This window comes from Myotis myotis, unplaced genomic scaffold (genome assembly GCF_014108235.1).
Source record: "Myotis myotis isolate mMyoMyo1 unplaced genomic scaffold, mMyoMyo1.p scaffold_m19_p_5, whole genome shotgun sequence".
Classification (NCBI taxonomy): Eukaryota; Metazoa; Chordata; class Mammalia; order Chiroptera; family Vespertilionidae; genus Myotis; species Myotis myotis.
This window is the reverse complement of record NW_023416357.1, coordinates 40,506,771-40,527,849: the sequence shown is the minus strand read 5'-3', so window position 1 is coordinate 40,527,849 and position 21,079 is coordinate 40,506,771. Positions and strand designations below refer to the sequence as shown.

The window sequence follows — 21,079 nt, the reverse complement described above, 5'->3', positions numbered from 1 at the left end:
CCTCAAAATATGATTTTTATAGCTAGCTTTATTAAGACTCAAATTAGCCATACCTTTTGGGTTTTGTTATGGTCTTCTGTACTCTGCCTGAGTTACCTTTAGAGGGAAGAAAAATGAAAAAATTCCATAGTGAATAATAAGAAATAATTAAAGGGTTGCATAAAAATGTAAAAAGTTAGAGCTGACTGGATTGGAATATACAATGACAGAATGTAACCATCTCACCACTGCTGAATATTTGGTTTATTTCCAATTCTTGGCTATTACTAGTATAGTACTACTATGAGCATTCTTACTAGTATACATGCTTCCTAGGGAATATGTTCAATAGTTTTCCCAGAGCAATGTATTAACTAGGGTTCTGGCAGGAAAAAAAAATTGTAATTTGATAATAAAAAATTCTTTAGTATTACACAGTTCATATTTATACATACCAGAAACTAACTTGATAGCATAATTTCTTTATAATTATTTTATTAGTGTTACACTTAATTTTATTTTTGAAAATTGGCCAGAGTCAGAACTATCAAAGAACAAGTTAAAGAGGCTTTCTGGCTATGTAAGTTATTGTTAATTTACCGCTGTGCCTTGACAAATGTTCTCTGAAGGATATTTCTTTTTTTGTTATATCACTCAGCTCCTTAAACTTCTGAGTTCATTCTGTGCTAAATCAAACCCAAATGAAAGTTTCCCCTGAATTTAAAATCTAAAGGTTTCAATCCATTCTAACTTATAATAAGGTAACTAACAGGCACCTAAATAAACTGTCACTTTAATATTATGTGTTTAAGGTTTAACAATGATCCCAATTTTAATAAAACACTCCTGGAAAATAAAGTTCTTTAAAATTACTGTAAACTTACCAGTACTTTTGGTGCTTTCTTTGGGCTGATATACTGGATTAACTTTATCCTTTTCCAGTTCCTGGATAATGCCTTTATTTAAGCAAATATCCACATGCACATTGAACAGGGTAAGATCTGAAGTCTTTTGCTCTAGGTTACAAACAGGACAAATTAGAACCTGGTCTGTTATCACTTCATATGAACGAGGCTGGAGGGTTTCTTGCCTCCTCAGTGACCCGGAATCTTCATTTTGTAATGAAACAGTACAAGAAGAATTCTGATGACAGCGTTCAATATTAAACGATGTGCTTGGAAGACTAGAATGTTCCTCTTTGCTGAGCTTATTACTTAAAGCATCTACACTTTCGGTTTCAGATGGATTACATACAGTCTCTACCAACTCGACACAATCTTCTGAAGTGATTTCTGTATTCTCCTGATGGGTTTCAGAATCCTGCTTCTCACCGAGTGAAAAAGAACGATGTACATTTTCTTTAACTTCTGTAGAGGAAACATGTGAACATGAGAACATTTCACTCACCGAAGGTCCACCGAGACATGCATCTACATGTTTATTAAAGGTTTCCAGACTGATGCTTCCTTGCTCCCTGAAGCAAACAGGGCAGGTAAATGTCTGATTGTTACTTGAACTCTCTGATGTTTCTAAATTCGCACTCGTCGTCTTTAAAACTTGGAATGGCTGTGATGTCTGTACACCTTGTCCATTCACAGTTCCACATTTAAATGTGTCTTGGTGACTCCATTTCCTTTCCGATCGTTTTTTATCAAAGAAACTCTTCTTATGAGACATTTCTACAGGTTTTAAAAACTGATCTTTGTCAGTTTTCTCTATACACCCAGTGGCTGACAGGGTTTGGTTTCCAGCCTGTAAGAAACCAACAATACTCCGTTGTTGGTGTTTCTTATCTTCTTCACTGGGAAAACTAGAGAGCCGCACACCTAAATTAAACCAAGCACAATTAGTCAATTTCAAATTTAAAAGCCAATTCACTCATAATTCATAAAAACATTTTGCAAGTACTGTTATGACATATTTACAAAAGGCTGTTCCGAGATAAATAATAAGCAACACTGTATATTTTCGGAATTAAAGGATGTTTTTCCGAAGCTGGCATTTTGAGTTGAAATATATGCTTTCCTTTATAAAACTGGGTATTACTAATTAGTAGGTATCTATTTGAGTTAGACGATTATATGGGTCTTTCAATTAACATCTTAACATATGATACCATTTAATAAATACCGAGTAACTAGTTGGGAGTCAACTACATAGATACTTTAGCTCCTTTTTTCCAATAGGTTTTAGTTTTTAGAGCAATTTATAGGTTGACAGCAGAACTAAGCAACAAGTACAGAGTTCCCATGTGTATATGTGTGGGGGTAGTACTTATATACACATATATCAACAACCCCCACCAGAATTGTACATATGTTACAACCAGTGAACCTATACTGACACAACATTATCAGTCAAAGTCCATAGTTTATATTGGATTCATTTTGGGTGTTACACATTCTATAGGTTTTGACAAATGTATAATGATATGTATCTACTACCTTCATAGCATCGTATAGCATAGCTTCACTGCCCTAAAAATCCTCTGTGTTCTGCCTGTTCATTCCTCCCTTCCCACCAACTCTTGATAACTACTGATATTTTTAGTGTCTACATATCTTTCCCAGAATGTTATATGGTTGGAATAATACAGTATGTAGGCTTATCAGATTGGCTTCTTTTAGTTAATAACATACACTTAAGATTCCTCCATGTCTTTCATGGTTTGATAGCTCATTTCTTTTTGTTTCTTATTTTGTTAATCCTTATCTGAGGATATTTTTTCCATTGCTTTTTAGAGAGAGAGGGAGGGGGGAGGGAGGGAAAGAAGGAGGGGGAGAGAGAGAGAGAGAGAGAGAGAGAGAGAGAGAGAGAGAGAGAGAGAGAGAGAGAAACATTGATGTGAGAGAGACACATCAATTGGCTGCCACCTGAACAGTGCCCAACTGGGGTGGGATGAACCTGAAACCCAGGTTCATGCCCTTGACTGAAAATCGAACCCGAGACCTTTTGGTGCGTGGGTCTAACCCAATGCTCTAATCACTTAGCAACACCGGCCAGGGAAATAGCTCGGGTTTTTTTATGGCTAAATATATTCTATTGTAGGGAGGTACCACAGTCTCCGTTGACCTACTACTGAAGGACATTTTGGTTGCTTCCAAGTTTTAGCAATTATGAATAAAGCTGCTATTAACATCTATTCTTAGTTCTTTTTAGTTAATATACTTTATTTAATTGAACTCTGCAGCTGCTGTCTTTCATATATGAAAATATGGCTAATGACCCACTCTTAGTAATATACTAAGTTGGCATTTGGGGTGCTTATCCATAAACATTCTCTTACCCAATTCACTTTAGAAATACGGTTTCTTTGTTGTTTTTGTTTAATTTTTTTCCTACCATGTGGTGGCTAAATAGTGCTTTAGTCCCTCATCTGTAATTCTGAAATCCAAAAAGCCCAGATAAATTGCAAGCAACATATGGTTGCTTATAATAAACCCTTTAGAGTTTTTACGACTCAGTGTGAATATTTTTTGTTTTGCTACAAAAATATTAATGTGTTTGAACATGAAGTGTTTCCTCAGATCTCAAAGGAGTATTACAAAATATACTCAGTATGTTTTCTAAAATCTGAAAAGCCTAGCCCCAAGGATTTCAATATTTGTAAGGAGAAGGACAACTTTTATTGGTTCTTACTGGAATTAAATTAATTATCATAGCTTCATATGCATCAGGTTCTACGCATTAAGAAAAATGGCAGCAGCGTAAGTACAAATTCCTAAACAGTTTTAAGAAAAAAATTGGAGGTGAGAATATTTCCAAAGTTGATTCTTTAGGAAAGTCTAGTTATTTAAGGAAAAGCAAGAAAAGAAAAGTCATACCCATAAGTCTTAATCTCAAGGGATGTGGAAAATCAGCATCAATTTCTGTTCTTAGCAATTCTTTAGCAATAGCAAATATTTCTTCTGCAGTAGACACAACAGATGAAACTGTAGATGCACGAGTTTTTACTTCAAAATTCACATTCTTCAGCTTAATGGTAACAGTTCTACCCTATAATAAGCAGAATACATTACATATGGCTTGCTAACTTCTGGAAAAAAAAGTTATTTTACAGGTTAGAAAAACTCATAAAGCTCTCATATGTACATATAATATGAAAGTATAATCAATTATTTCTAAAACATAGTAATAAAATTGTCATAAAGAATAACTGAAATCCAAAAGTAATTAAAAAATCCCATTTTAACCAATAATTATTACTCTCCTCTCCAAATGAATTTTTATAAGGGACTTTTATATAAAGGGCAAAGTTAAGTAATCATTTTTCTTTTTCACCAAGCTCTTTTAGAGGTCAATTCAGTATCTAATAAGGAAGGAAAAAAATCTTTCTAATAGAGCCTCAGTGAAAAGGTCTGTGGCTAGCTCATACTTATTGTGTGCCTAGTATACAACAGATACTATGCTAAACAATTTACATGTTAGAGCTCCCTTTAAAATTAATGTTAAATGGGTACAGAGTTTGGGATATGAAAGAGTTCTGGAGATAGACAGTGCTGATGGCTATGCAGTGTGAATGTTCTTAGTGCCACTGAAATGTACACTTAAAAATGGTCAAAACAGTAAATTTTATGTTACATATATTTTACTACCTCGTGGAGGTAGTGAGAGTAGATTAGATTTATTGACTCACTTCCAAAGAATAGTGAATAGAAAGGGAAAAATAGTAACTTCACAATGGAGAACTACCATAACCAAGGGATGAAGGTTAGCATCTCCCATGACATCATGTAGCTATCAAATAAAGTAGCTCCCCCTTATCTGTGGGTAAATGTTCCAACACGCCTAGTGGATGCCGGAAACTGCAGATAGCACTGAACCCTATCTATATATACTATGTTTTTTCCTATACATACATACTCATGATAAAGTTTCATTTATAAGTTAGGCACAGTAAGAGATTAACAACATAACTAATAATAAAATAGGACAATTATTAAAATACACTGTAATAAAAGTTATGTGAATGTGATCTCTTTCTCTCTCTCTTATAAACAATCTGCTAACTAAGACTCCTATTAAGTGATTACCAGCAAGTAGCATATACAGTGTGGACATGCTGGACAAAGGGATAATTCACATCCCCGGCAGGTTGGAGCAGGACAGCATGAGATTTCATTACACTACTAAGAACGATGTACAATGTAAAACTTAAGATTTGATTAATTTCAAGAATTTTCCATTCAATGTTTTCAGTTTGTGGATAACTGAAACTGTGGAAAGCAAAATCTCAGCTAAGGGGTGGGGGACTACTGTACCACATAGGATGTGATGAGGACATTTTACCTCTGTGATATTCTTTCTATAACTCATAACCATAGTCTAATCTAAAGAAAACTACCCGACAAACTCAAGTTGGGAGATATTCTGCAGGGTATCTGGCCACTATTTCTCAAGACAATCAAGGTCATGTAAAACAAGGAAACACTGAGAAACTATCATAGACTAGAGAAGACTGAGAAGACATGACAACTAAATGCAATGTGGTTCCCTGGACTGAATCCTGGAACAGAGAGAGAACATTAATGGAAAAATAAATTCTGCAGTTTAGTTAATAGCAATGTGCTAATGTCAGTTTCTTAGTTTTGAAAAATATACTCTGGCAATACAAGAAGTAAATAATGAGGAAAACTGGGTATACTGTAATTCTTTATAGTATTTTGGCAATTTTTCTGTAAATCTAAAAATGATTCTAAAATTAAAAGTTTATTTAATGGCCCTGGCTGGGTGGCTCAGTTGGTTGGAGCATCATCTCATACACCAAAAGGTTGTGGGTTCAATTCCTGGTCAGTGCACATATCTGGCTTGCAGGTGTGATCCCCGGTTGGGGTGTATGGAGGCAACTGATCAATGTTTCTCTCACACACTGATGTTTCTCTCTCTCTCTCTCTCTCTCTCTTTCTCAAGTCAATAAAAACATATCCTCAGGTGAGGATTAAAAAGAAAATTATTTAAACATTGAAAAAAATCAATTCTTTTTACAATCAAAGTATGACAGAGAAAAATGATAAGAAAATACTCATCAATTAATTATCCTATGCTTTGTGATAATGTCCTAATACTTAAAATTTTTTATTGAATTTATTGTGGTAACAGCGGTTAATAAAATTATAGGTTTCGGCGTACAATTCTATAATACATCATCTGTATATTGTATTGTATACTCACCACTCCAAGTCAAGTCTCCTTCCCGCACCATTTATCCCTTCCTTACCCTTTTCTACCTCCCACCACCTCCTCTTTCCCTCTGGTAATCACCATTACATTTTGTAATAACTCTGAATAACTGGTTTGAGAGTATTGGAAAAACAGTAAATACAGATTGTTTTGAGTGAAGATTATAAACACAAAGTTCAAAGCCTTCCAGATTTTGTTCTCAATGTGTTAAACAACCTGCATTAGAGCCTTGAAACAAAATGCTTACTCTAGAAAGTCACTGTCTATAAGAGAAAAACAGTAAAGATGACTGAAAAGACATTTATAATGTTAATACAGTTCTGGGAAAATCCTTCTCCCTTTGCTTTATTCTCTAATATTAATATAACTCTGATTTTGAACTTATTCAAATGTATTCCTGAGACAGTATAAACTCCTCGGGAGTTATACTGGAACCACTCTACCCTATAAGTTGCTTCTTCACAGAATGACCTTATCACAGGCTTCAACTAAGGGTCAGAATTAAATTTCTTTGCTGGTGATGAGAATACTCTTATCTGACATTTCCCACTTTGTATTCAAAGTCTAATTCTTGCATTAAAGTGCATTTTATTACTAGAAAAACTTAAAACTAAGAACACTACACTAAAATAAAGTACCTTAAGTCCTTCTTTCTGCAGATCTTGAGCAAGTTCACTGCAAAGTTCTTGGCACAACTTGTACTGTTCTTCTGCTTTACTTATCTCACTGAATGTCCTAGAAAGACAAGAATGATTTTGGTGCACAAAGTAAAATATAATTCAGGATAATTTAGTTATATTTCCTGCAGTACAGAATAAAGTTTTCAGATGAATTAAGACATAATTAAGTGAAAAGCATTTAAGATCTACTTAATAATTGAAGATCATTTAGATAGTTAAGCTGATTAGCAAAGGTGTACTTTTTATTTTTAATCTTCACCCAAGGATATGTTTTTCTTGATGTGAGGGAGGGGGAGGAAGAGGGAGAAGGGGTGAAGGAGGGACATGGATCAGTTTTATCGGTTGCTTCCTGTATATGCCCCGACCAGGGATGGAACCCACAACTTAGGTATGTGCCCTGACCAAGAATCAAATCCACAACCTTTTGGGTGTATGGGAGAATGCTCCAACCAACTGAGCCACCAGCTGGGACAGTAAAAGTGTACTTTTATACTTTTGCTCTCTCTATAATTTTTTAAAATATATTTTTATTGATTTCAGAGAGGAAGGGAGAAATGGAAACATCAATGATGAGAGAGAATCACTGATTGGCTGCCTTACGCATGCCCCCTATTGGGGATCAAGCCGGCAACCTGGGCCTGTGCCCATGACCAGAATCAAACCCAGGACCCTTCAGTCTGCAGGCCGCTCTATCCACTGTGCCAAACCAGATAGGGCTCTCTATAATTTTTTAAAAGATGATTAAAACCACCAATGGATAGTGACAGTTCATTAAATAGGACAATACTATCTCATTCTTGGATGCTTATTTCCCCTCTTTTCCTTTAAGTGCTTATATGTAAATCTAAGCCTCAAAGCAATTTTTTTCAGTCATTAATATAACTAGTATTAATATAACTCTGTACTAGGTCAGTGGTTCTTAAATGTCTCAGTGGAACTTTGGTGCTTTGAGGAGAAAATTGAGGGACTTTTCAACAATGACATATTCCCCAAAACAATAAGGTTTCCATCAAGATTTCATTTGATGTCTGAACAATATTGTAAACCAATGAAACAGATAATCTCTAAGCTCTTTCATCAATATCTTATTATTTGATGCCTCTGCTCATTCACCAATATTTGAAGAGTTTTAGGAAGAATTTCCATTGTTATGTCTTAAATTTACCAAATAATCTCTGAGTATAATTTTTCTTATAAAGTCTAGATATTAAGATTTGGAATCCTAAAATGCTTGGTTTTCACTGAACAGGGGAAAAAAAACATTAAAAAAATAACTGCAGGGATGGGGGGGGGGGAAGAAAAAATAAATAACTGCAGTGTACTTTTTTCCATTGAGAGAATAGCAAGTGAAGGTAATACAGCAGTGTACTGGGACACTTACTTCAGGAGTGTGACATGCTGAAAATTGTTCTGAGGTTTGAAAATAGATTTTTAAATTTCAGTGATACTTTCCTAAAAATTAAAAGTTAGTTTAAAATAGCATTAATTATGAACAATAATATCAAAATATTACCTCTCGACACTCATGCTTTTCCTCTCTCCATCCCTTGAATGAAGAAAAAAAAGGTTTTATTTGCTTCCTCGAAGACTGAGTTCCTTTAAGTCAAACAAGAGGATTTAATGTACCAAATTTATACATCATGAAAAACAGTGAGTTTTTAAAATCTAAAAATAAAACTATCACCCAAATAATGTAGACAGGTAAGATGTTAATATGATTACACATGGCATAGACCACCAGTGTTCTAGTATTCTTATGTTCTTTTTTTTTTTTTTTAAAGTATATTTTATTGATTTTTTTACAGAGAGGAAGGGAGAGAGATAGAGAGTTAGAAACTTCGATGAGAGACAAACATCGACCAGCCGCCTCCTGCACATCTCCCACCGGGGACGTGCCCACAACCCAGGCACATGCCCCTGACCGGAATCCAACCCGGGACCCCCCAGTCCGCAGGCAGACGCTCTATCCGCTGAGCCAAACCGGTTTTGGCGTAGTATTCTTATGTTCTAAACAAAGCACAAGGCAGAAAAGAAAGTGCCTATCATTCTCTTGTTCATCTATCCAATTGCTGTAGCCAACAGCCTAGAAGTGATTCTTTATTCGTCTTTTCCTTTTCTCCCACATCCAGTCGTTGGACTCTAATTTTAAAATTATATTCTAAATTGAACCAACCTAAGATAATTTTAAAACATGTTATCCTTACAGGCTCCACTTCAATGATTAAAACTGTTATCCCACAGACATAGACAGTAGTTATGGTAATGGCCATAGGGCAGGAAAGGGCAGGGGCTGGGTGGAAGTTGACAAAGGGGGAGAAAATGGGGACATCTGTAATAGTGTCAACAATAAAAATAAAGTTAAAAAAAAAAAGGAAAGAAAAAGAGAAAGCAGAATGAATATACATATAGATACCTTGTCAGGTGTGTTGAACCTAGACCCATGGAAATATGAAGGAAATAATGCCAAGATGTTTCAGAAAAAAGAAGAGAAAGTAATGCCCTCTGTTGGTAGAGTTCAGTGCAAGTAATAATTCCTAGGGCCTTTAACATTTTCTCTGTAACTTTTCCTATTCCAGAAACCTAGAAGAGAATCAATATTTATTATTAATACATTTTTAAGTTAAAGCAAGAACTGATATTATAATCTCATTATACCTTTTATAATCAATAAAAAACATGAATAATATAACTATCTTCATAAGAAAACTGCTTTAATTTCTTTTTGGCCACATTTCCTAAACTAGTGTTCCATGGAAAACTTAAATTTAAAATTGCATGAAAATTTTAAAAGCATTAAAATAAAGAGTTCTGCACTGGTGGATTTGGCTCAGTGGCTAGAGAGCATCGGCCCTCCAACTGAAGGGCTGTAGGTTCAATTCCGTTCAAGGCCACGCACGTACCTTGGTTGCAGATTTGCCCCGCCCCCCCCCAACCCCCAGCCCTGGCCAGGGCGCATGCGGGAAGCAACCAATGGATGTGTCTCTCTCACATCCATGTTTGTCTCTCTCTGTCACTCCCCCTCCCTTCACTCTTTCTGAAAATCAATGTGAAAATATCCTTGGGTGAGGATTAACAAAAATAAATAAATAAAATAAAATAAAATAATTAAAAAAAAATAAGGAGTTCTGTAGTCAGGCAAATTTAGGGAATGGTGGGATAAACAAATTTGAATTGAAATTTTCACTGCCACACTTATGAATCTTTAATATACTAGTTAGTATCTTTGTGACTCATAAGGGTGGTAGATTTTATAGTTATTTGACCCTCGAGCCTTTTTTTTTTTTTTAAATATATTTTATTGATTTTTTACAGAGAGGAAGGGAGAGAGATAGAGAGTTAGAAACATCGATGAGAGAGAAACATCGATCAGCTGCCTCCTGCACATCTCCTACTGGGGATGTGCCCGCAACCCAGGTACATGCCCTTGACCGGAATCGAACCTGGGACCCTTCAGTCCACAGGCCGATGCTCTATCCACTGAGCCAAACCGGTTTCGGCCCTAGAGCCTTTTTTATAGAATACCTACTCATACCTTAAAAACCAGATTGGAAAATACTGCTTTATAGCTACACCTTATATACTAAGCTAGTCAGTAATCATTATACATTATATATTTTGATATAGCCTTTCTTCTGAGCATTGAGAAATGCTTTATTTAAATTCACTCATATACATTATGTTGTGAGAAAAGCAAGTCCTAGCACATCAAAAAGTATATGCAATTATTGTTTACGAAGCATAAATATGCAGAAAAATCTAGAAACTTTAAAAATAAAATGTAGTCTCCTTTCTATAACTCCTAAGGGATCATTTTACCATTTTTTAAAGATGGTAAAGTGTTTTAACTTGTTTGTTTTTGTCAAAACAATTAAAATTCTAAATCTTTTTCAAGTATCATACTTATTAATCAGGAAGCAACCTGTACTTTAGAACTAAGATTGTATATGAGTTACAGCTGAAAGGATTCTTACCAGTATCCCTTTTATTTTTATTTTCCTTGGCAAGGGTACACTGAAAAGTCTGCCATCTATTACTTACTTAAAACTTTCCAGCAAATAAGATCCTAAACCTCAATTTAAGGGTTTAATAGAAAGATTTCTTCAAATCCAAATTCAATCATCCAGTATAGTTCTTGTTACCTACTGTTTTAAAACCTTTCAGCTAACAATTACTATCCTACTAAATAGTATCTCTTCAGAACTCAGAGTATGATCAATTTTATATAAAAATCTCACCTTTCTAATGGGTAAGTCCTTGATGAAGTCCATCACAGCTTGTCTTTTGGGGAGAATTTGGTATTGTCCATTTGGTTTATTCTTATCACTGCATACTTTTGCTAACATTGTGTTTGGGGCAATGCCTTAAAAGAAGAACACTCTGATGACTCAAAGAAGTTGATATGTATGATTTTAAAATATGTGATGACAATATAGAAAAATAATAATGTTAAGTACAAAAAATCTGAAATGATGTGAAATGCTATTTTAAACATAATAGTGGATAAAAAATGGTGAAGGGATTAAGCAAAAATCAAACCAAACCAAAACAAAACAAAACACTCATTGTCAGAGGCAACAGTAGAGGTAGGTAGAAGAGAGTAAAGGGGAGATAAATGGTGACGGAAAGAGACTTGACTGAGGATGAACACACAATACAACATACAGATGATGCATTATAGAACTGTACACTTGAAACCTATATAATTTATTAAACCAATGTCAGCCCAATAAATTCAATAAGTAAAAAATGCATCTGTTTGAAAGAGAATACCCAGATATTAGCAAAAAATCATAATTATATGCCTTGTTAAGTATATAAATAAATATATAAATAATAAAAATAACAGTAATTATCTATCTCCCCAGGGCTTCCTATGATTTTTTTTAAAAAAAGGATTGTGTTAGTTATTTTCACAGCAAAAATGAGGGCTATTTATTTATTTTTTTAAATTTTTTTTTATTGATTTCGGAGAGGAAGGGCGAGGGATAGAGAGATAGAAACATCAACGATTAGAGAGAATCATTGATCGGCTGCCTCTTGCACACCCTCTACTGGGGATCAAGCCCACAACTCAGGCATGTGCCCTTAACCAGAATCGAACCTGGGACTCTTCAATCTACAGGCCAACACTCTATCTACTGAGCCAAACTGGCTAGGGCTAAATTACTACTTTTAAGAAAGATGTTATATAATATAGAGGAGTCTAAATGACTAAGATAAATTGAAATAGGAATATTCTAATATAATCATTAAATAGTTCATTTCATTGTTTATATACATCTTCCTAAATTTTATTACTTATTCTCATGTTTTGGCATAGAAAGAAAAGACTAACCTCATCATAAGATGGTTTTTATAAAATAATTTAGGGCACTTATGACAAATATCAGTCTCTATGCTAAGTGGTGTTACCCTATGTGCTACTGACCTATGTTATGCTCTTTTTCCCTTCACTGGATGGTTCTAGATTGTTATGTTAGGAGTTGGTGATTCTTCTGTCCACTACCTTGTGGTCATCTGGGGTCTCTCCTGCACTGTAACCTTGGAAGAACTGCAGTCTTCTAAGGGAAAACTAAAAAAGTACTATGTCCAAAAATAATTAAAATATATTTTGAACTTAAAAACGGGAAAGCTACATGAGATTTATAATAGTTTTTTCTTTGGGCTCAAAGGCTTTTTGGCTTAATTCAAACTTATCTATAGGTTCTAGGCATTCTAAATAGGTTAGGTTGTTAGAAAATGAATCAAAAAATGGATAAGTAAAATGTTACTATATACTTTATAATGAGAAACTACTAATATTACATTTGAATTAGCCAGTCTGAAAATTAAAACTATTGTAGCCATCAATATCCTGTTTAAGTACCTGCACTGGCTGTCAGTGTTGTTTTTTGCTCAATTCTGAAGCGAATTTCCTTTACCACTTCCTCGGCTGATGTTCCAAAAACAACTGAGTTTTGAAGTATTTGAGGATTATTTTGTTCTTCAACGTTCACTTGGGAAGTATTTCCTGGGGGCTGCAAATCAGGAGGACTATCTTCAAAAAGTAACGGAGAGATGGATCGTTCATGCTCACTCAGTTTATTAACTTCCTTTCGTGGTTTATCTAAATTATAAATAGAAACAGTAATTCATCTTCATTTTAAGAAGCATATACTTCATAAATCAGGTTTCGTTATATTCTTTCTTAATACAAAATAAATCTAGTTTAGTTTTGTTTCTAAGAACCAAGATCAGAAATGTCATCATTTATATTTTATAACAGTTTTAAAAAGAAAACAATGATTCTAACGTTTTCTTAAAAGGAATATATTTCCCATTTCCATAGTATACATTTTAAAAGAAAATACCTTAAGTAAAACTCATTGATTTTTATACCTAAGTTAATTGAAACCCAGAATTAGGTTTAGATTCATACTACTTTTTTCTTAAAAAATTAAAGTTTTTGTTGTTGTTGTTTATTCATCTCTAACGGGAAAAAGAAATTTCTTAAATTAGGATTTAGTAATCAGGGCAAAAGACATTAAGCAATCTAGAATAAATTTCTGAAAAATAAGTTTCATTTTTAGAGGAAAAATAAACTTAAATTTTCTTCATTCATGAAAGAAACATTTCCAATGTTGACATAATTTGAATTTTCTTCAGATGATGATTTTAATTTTGACATGCCTGTTTATAAAGTATCATTTTTACTAAGGCATATTTGAGATAAATAGAAACTACTTCTGGTGTTTTACTTTTTATTTGTAGTCTATATATCTGCATATGTATATCCATGAAAATATTCAAATTCTTAATGTTTGATCAGATTAACCACTGTCCAAGGTTAAGGGAAAGAAGCCTTTATCATCATCAACTAGAGGCCCGATGCACGAAATTCGTGCAAGGGGGTGGGCCCTCGCAGCCCTGGCTGCCTCGTGGCCCTGCCCCCCCAGCCCACTGGTCGTTCTGGAAGGTTGTTCTGGAAGGTCGTTCCACCATCTGGTCTAATTAGCATATTATCTCTTTATTATATAGGATAGGCTGTAAACTAATATTATTAAAAATTAGAGTAAAAATATTCTGGTTATTACCTCATTGAATTTGCATTTTTTAAAGTGGACTGCAAAATATACTTAAATCTATACTAGTACTAAAAATGTCCTCATGAGCAAATCCATTAAAGACTTTACTTTCTAGGCTTAATGGAGGAGAAATGCAGTTTAAATATACTTATAATAACTAAGATTAACAACAGAGCTTTCAAATCCCATTTCACAATTTTATAAGATATGTTTTCCAAATTAAGGTAAATGCTGAAGCAAAAATTAAATTTCTATTTTCAAGACACATGAATGCATATTACTTTAAAAATAAACTTGGCCTTTTAGGAAGATTTCTTAAGAAAATATAAATAATATGACAACACCTGATTCATTTCAAATTTTAAAGTCTAATATATGAATTAAGTTACAGACAGATGTTTTCCAAATCTGAATTCCCGGACCATCCACAAAATAAGCCTTATTTTCAAACTTACATTAGCTGTTATTTGTGTGCTTCTGTTCCTTTCATTTCCCATGTTCTGGTTTTAAATTGCAAAGCAATTCAGAGGGGAGTAAGACTGTGGCACAGTTGGAATGGTATTTACCTAGACTCTCTTTTCCCCATGTGGATGGGCAGAGAAGTCAAGGTAAAGAGAGCAGAAAAACTTCAGCTCAAGTAAGGTACCTGCCACGTTCATAAGCCCCTTCTGCAGAGTTCCTTATGCCACGTTTACCTTCCTCATGGCTCTACCACCCTGCCCCTAGGGGAGTCACTCTGATAGAACAGTACAGGAGGAAGCAACGCATGCTGCCTTCAGGTTCACTGTCAGAGCTGCTGCTGAATAGCATAGTTACCCTTTAAGTCTGTTTACCTCTCTGTGAGGCCTGGATGAGCAACTAAATGCTGAAATGGTTTCTTATTTACTTTCTGAAAGAAATATCTGTATAATCCCCACAACTGAGGTGATGAGAGTATAAAACTAAGGTTTAATCTGAAACATTAGGATTAAAGCACCCATTGGGATGGCAAGTGCTAAAAATGTACAGTATTTCAGTTTCACATATTCCTTGGCACTCACTATTTGGACTTATAAGGCAGAATAAACATAAAATCATAACGATTATTTCATTTGTATATACACATAGTAGTTAGCAATACTTTTTCAAAGACCACATCTTTTAGGAAAGGGGCAGACAGCAAAAAACTGTCTTGGATTTTAGAGGAAGATATATCAATCACCTGCATGGCTCCAACTCACTGTTGACAGCTCCCATGGCATAAAGTAAAATCAGCTATGCCTGAAAGTCCAGCCCACAGGGAGATACACAATGACCAAAACAAACTGAACTATTTAAATTGCTTAAGAGTAAGACACTCATGAAGAGGAAAGTACATAAGTATGTTAAAAGCAATAGGTATTAAAAATTTACATTCTCATTGTGAGTTTGGGCACGTAATAATAAATAAAAAGAACATCAGTAGAGAATAAAAATATTTACCTTAGTCCCAATGTAACTTTTTAAAAACATATATGAAAGTAATTGTTATAGGAGGGGGTGCTTTGACATCACCATTTAATGTCCCCCACCCCTTCTTTTGTGAAAAGTAAGGAACTAACAAAGTGAGATTGGAAGCAAAGTGGCATCAGGCTTTTTGTGCCACTTCCCCAAACAATATAGTTAAACTAAAGAAAAAAAAGTTTTGCTCCAAGCCTCTGCATCCAGAAATTATGCTTGTTTATTATTTAATGTTTTTATTAGAGACTTACCCCTTACAGCTATAAAGAAGGTAATGAAGTTGTGATTTGATGTCCACATTAAACTTGCTTCAAAGATTTGAGACTCAAACAATGTGAGATTTATAATTGTATGCCATTAAGAATTCACCATTTTTGCTTCAGGGAAAATTACAAACAGGTTTCCCCATCACTGCCTATGCCTTCTCCCCTCTGCCCTCTCCTCTCTCCCCTCTCCCCTCGCCCCTCAAAGCAATCAATGAGTTGTGCAAAGGGAATGTAGCTGTGGGTTGTGAGCAAACCTTCTCTGTTTCTACCTTTTCATCAGATGAACTTTGTTCAGGAATCCAGGACAGCTCAGACATTTGAAATAATCATACCTTTGACAGAGTGTTGAAAGCAGTGTGCATAATATCTGCATGTTTCTTGATATCACTTTGGATAGGTAATAAAGGGTCCTTTTAAAAAGAATGCTTTGGATCATGAAACTTCTGACTCATCATATATAAAAGAATAAAAGTAGGTCCAAGGCAAAGAAGGGAGCTGGAGTTTTTGATTTAGGAATGATGAAAAAAAAAACAACCCACCCAATGATTTGATATGTTTGAAGCAAAACTTTTTAAAATCTATTTTCCATTTAGCAACTACAACAAAAGGCCACCTTAAACAGATAAGCTCTTCAGATTCAATTTATTCCAACCCCTTATTAGTTAGATTTTAGGAAAAGACTGCTATAAAATCACTTTATTCAAGGACTCTGCATACTCTTTTAAAGTCTAGAGATTTAGCAATCTTATTTGGTGTATCAGTGACATTACACATATGCTTTTTTAAATTTTTACTTATTGATTTTCAAGAGGGAGAGGGAAAGAGGGGGAGAGGAGAAACACTGATTTGTTGCTCCACTTAATTGTGCATTCATTTGGTTGCTTCTTGTATGTGCCCTGACTGGAGATGGAACCTGCAACCTTGGCGTATTGGGACAATGCTCTAATTAACTGAGCTAGCCGGCCAGGGCAACATTCCACACATTTAACTCAGAAAACCCACTGGTACATTTTATTTCTGAGTTTTCATTTAAATGTATAGCTATTCCTATAACCTATACATGCTAATAAGTTAAATGGGTTAATTCAAATTCAAAGGGTTTTTTGTTTGTTCTGATAAGTTGCTTACCATTTTCTAGAGAGTGCCCTGTTTTGATGAAATACTTTCTTTTGTCCTCAGGCCAATTTTGTCTTTCCTGTAAGTGCTTTGTTATATTCAAGTAGGCTTCATCAAGACTCATGGCCATAAAATTGGGATCATAATCAGCAAGTATTTCCTTCACCTTCAAAAGGAACAAAACGGTTTAAGTTTTGCAGCCATAGCAAGATTTGTCACATACAGCCGATAAGAAAAATTAATATTCTTACTTTGCAACCATAGTAACGATCCTACAATCAATAGCTCATGGATTTAGGGAATAAATAATTTACCACCAGGGCACATTTGTCCAAATTCTCTTTCTTATTAAAATAGATCATGAAGGTAGAAGACCATGAAATAGCTTTATTTGATACAATCTCTGTTTAGCCACCTATATCTAGAAATAGTAAGTGATTCAAATAAATCTTACATCATTCTGGTAGGAAAAAACGGTTAAGAAACTACATTTTAAGAAGTTGATCAAAAATAGAAATGGGAAAAATAGAAACCTCCTCTCCCCCACCTTTCATGATGGTTTTGTATATTTTTAAAAGGATAATCTTATTTAAAGGTACTATGTTACTTTAGAAAGTTCTATTTCAATTAATTATAACATGCACATAAAACTCCACTCAATATACACATTAATGCATGTATCCATTCAAGAAAACAAAGCTCAATTATCAGGATTTATAATGGGAAAAGACCACAAAATCTGTAGTGTCTGTGACTGTAATAAATGATGGACAATAGTCTGGAGTTGCATCTTGGGACAAAAGAAACACATACATAAAGAGGTCTGAATCTCTATATGATTCTAGAAGTGCCTTTTATATAAGACAGTTTTATTACATGAAACCAATCTTTTTTAACCATTGAAGTATTAGCTGAAACTAGAGGAAATGGTTGCCAAAATAATATACTTGCTAAATTACGTTATGGTTCCATCTAGTATTTAAAAGCTGTCTGATGCATTATGAGAAAGCCCTTCTTGATGATTTATAAAACAAAAGCTTTTTAACTTAATATAATATGAACAGCTGAGTAAATTTAGAAAAGGTAATTTTAGAAAATAGTGACATAAAACTTGGCCAAGTTTTGCTCAGAGTACCTAATTAGCTCTGTTCCTGTAGAGGAAACCATTTTTATGATGTACTCAAATAGAATCTTTCTAGTGAAAATGAAATTCTGGAAGGTCTGTAGTTGGCAGCCAACTAAGATTATTCTGAATGAGAAGTACTCCCTAGAGGCACTGAGTACTCACTAACTTCCTTTACATAGGATATAAGAACAAGAATAGAATGTGCCAATAAACATCAAGTACTGGGCTATGACAATAGTCAAAGCTATCCTATTCTTTTCGATAAAACAAAAATGGCTTTTCCTTAAACTTTTAAACCAAGCTATAAATATTAATGTATTTATAATGAATTTATGCTATAGTTCATTTACACATAAAAAAAATTATCTGCAAATAAACTATCTAAATCCTGCTCAAATTTAAAGATTTCTCTAACATGAAAATAACTACACTAAAGATAACTAAAAACATTTTGTTCTCATTACCACACTGTCCAAAGTTTTACTGAATTACAGTAGGAGTTAAAACAATTCTTTCTTACAAAGTCTTTGAAGGATTTTCAAGCTTATTAAAAGCTAATCAAAATAGGTGAATTCTGCTACTGTTTTAAAAAAACTGATTAAAAAAATAAATAAAAACACTGATAAAAAATTATTCAGAAAAGAGGTTGAAATTAATGACTTGAGTAGATTTTGTAAATTATAAATATCAGGTGATTCCAGAAGAAAATGTACAGTGCAGATTAAGAAAAAAAAAGCTAAAGTTAATTTGGGTTATTATTAGAGCAATTAAAAGTTTTCTGGGGACATAAGAGTTTTCTAAGCAGATTAAAAAACTTGTGAAAAAAGAAAGAATTGGGAAATAGAAGGGTGTATTCTGGATACCATATACAGCTCAGTTATTTAATATATAGATTGAATAAGTGGTAGGAGGTGAGACTAAAGGCATAAACTAAGGCAAAATTCTGATGTGTGAAGGCATGTGGACTTGACTTCATAGGTGACAGGAAGTCAGTGAAGGCTATGCATAAGTAGGGAGGGGTGAGACATTAAGACTTACCTCTTTACTCACAGCTCGGTATTTGTCAAAGTTTGGAGGCACTATAATAAGTTGTGGGCAGAGCCTTTTAGCAATAAATCCTGGCATGGCTGCACGAACTCCAAATCTCCTTGCATGGTAATTTGAAGTGCTCTGAAAGAAAATGGACCACTTGGGAATAAATATACAAACCGAAATGAACATATTGATCGATACATTCAAAAGAAACACATTACTGATGTGCATTTTCAATTCAAGGATATTTCTCTTTTTTTAATCCTCACCCGAGGATATGTTTATAGAGGGGGAGAGAAGAGAAAGAGAGATTGATTGATGTGAGAGAGAAACATAGATCAGTTGCTTCCCATACGTACCCTGACTAGGGACTGAACCTGAAACCTAGGTATGTGCCCTGACTAGAAAGTGAACCTGCAATCTTTTGGTGTACAGGATGATGCTCCAACCAACTGAGCCACTAGGCCAGGGCTCAAGGACATGTCTTTTTAAGGTCACTGTCTCAAATCAAGCTTTTATTTTATCCTATCATAGCATGATGACATCATGACCTTCTCCCACTGCTGTCTCCATATTTATAATATGACACCAGGTAATAAGCAAGACTGTGATAATAAAAAGGTTCCCTTACATTTCCAGTAACTAAACTTCACTGGTTTTAAGGCATACCCATAATATGGTACTATGTATCAAAGTTTGGATGATAATGGGTGAGCCTATATAATAAAAGGTTAATATGCAATGGGGAGTTCAACCGGCAGTTCGACCAGGAGGCGGGGCCGGCCAGCCAACCACCCACGGCCCCTCACCCTAGCCAGTAATAATAGTAAAGTATAAATGTAAAGTAATATTATAGTACAAATAGTATAGATGTTACATGAAAGTAATAATATAGAAAGTAATAGTATGGTACAATAGTACAGATTTGGAATTTGATCAATTTGGGATTTTGGAAAATTTTCATCTAGAACAAATTCAAAAGGTCTAATATATGGTTAGTCAAATTAGGTCTCCAAAATGAAGTGATAAAAGCTTAAAAGAACTTTAAAAGTTAATTTTATTTCTTAAGGCTTAAATATCTTTTTTGGTGAAAAAATTTTGACTATGAGATGGAAATAAAAACTGAAAGTAAAAAGAACATTACTAAATCTTATAGATGATATCTGACAACAGTCTGATAATATGGTAGATCATAGCACTACATACAAATTTATCACAAATGAAATCTTTTTTTGGAACATTAAGTGAAAAGTCAAAGAATGCAAAACAGAATCTATCAAATGGAATCATTATTTCACAATAATAACATCAACTTCCCATTAATTACTTTTTAAATGGCATTTAAAAAATCTTAATAGTACTCAAAACTACGCTAATCCTTGGTCAGTGTTCTGGAACAGAAAATGCAGATGGCACTAAAAAGACAAACCAATGTTTTAAATATAAATAAGTCTAAAGGGATCTATATAAACGCTAGACCTAAGGTAGAGCAGAAACCAAATTTTAGATATGACTTCCTTTAACTTTTAGGTTTGTGGTAGATTATAAATCATAGCTACAGAATTTTACAGTTCCTCCTATCAAAGGTGGGTTCTAGTTCCTCATGCCAAGTGACTTGCATTTTGACATGCTTTGACTCAAAGAATGTGAGGGAGTGAAATTATGAGTCATGAAGCCTAGGCATTATGAAGTCAGCAGCCTTTGCATTTGTGGGATCTGCAACCTACATGGTTAGAATATTAAATAATAATGCACCATGGGCTCTGGCCTGGTGGCTCAGTTGATTGGAACGCCATTTAATACACCAAAAGGTTGCAGGTCCGATCCCGGGTTGGGGCACATACCTAGGCTGCAGGTTCTATCCCTGTATATCTCTCTCTCTCTCTCTCTCTCTCTCTCTCTCTCTCTCTCTCTCTCTCTCTCTCTCTCCTTCCCCTTCTCTCTAAAAACCAATTTAAAAAAAACATATCCTTGGGTGAGGGGTAAAATAAATAAATAAATAAATAAATAAATAAATAAATAAATAAATAAAATGCACCAAGAGAGGGGAAAGCTGGATGGCTGGAAGCCATTCCCACCACCTCAGTCAGTTGACGTGCCAGGCATGTTAGTGAAGCCATTCTGTATTTTCCAGCCGCAGCTAAATAGCTCCAGCCA

At 34.4% G+C, this 21,079-nt stretch overlaps 1 protein-coding gene across 6 annotated transcripts in view; it reads right to left on the bottom strand.

Moving 5' to 3' along the window:
- POLK (DNA polymerase kappa) overlaps window positions 1-21,079 on the bottom strand; it is a 63,361-nt gene that overhangs the window by 2,141 nt on the left and 40,141 nt on the right. For all 6 annotated transcript variants that reach the window (XM_036309466.1, XM_036309467.1, XM_036309469.1 and 3 more), the window contains 10 exons: window positions 18,929-19,060; window positions 16,777-16,930; window positions 12,706-12,945; window positions 11,075-11,199; window positions 9,253-9,419; window positions 8,353-8,385; window positions 6,798-6,894; window positions 3,804-3,975; window positions 864-1,805; window positions 54-96 (listed from right to left, as the gene is read on the bottom strand). In XM_036309466.1, coding sequence (XP_036165359.1) covers window positions 54-96; window positions 864-1,805; window positions 3,804-3,975; window positions 6,798-6,894; window positions 8,353-8,385; window positions 9,253-9,419; window positions 11,075-11,199; window positions 12,706-12,945; window positions 16,777-16,930; window positions 18,929-19,060 — 2,105 coding nt within the window. The remainder of the gene's footprint in view (window positions 1-53; window positions 97-863; window positions 1,806-3,803; window positions 3,976-6,797; window positions 6,895-8,352; window positions 8,386-9,252; window positions 9,420-11,074; window positions 11,200-12,705; window positions 12,946-16,776; window positions 16,931-18,928; window positions 19,061-21,079) is intronic.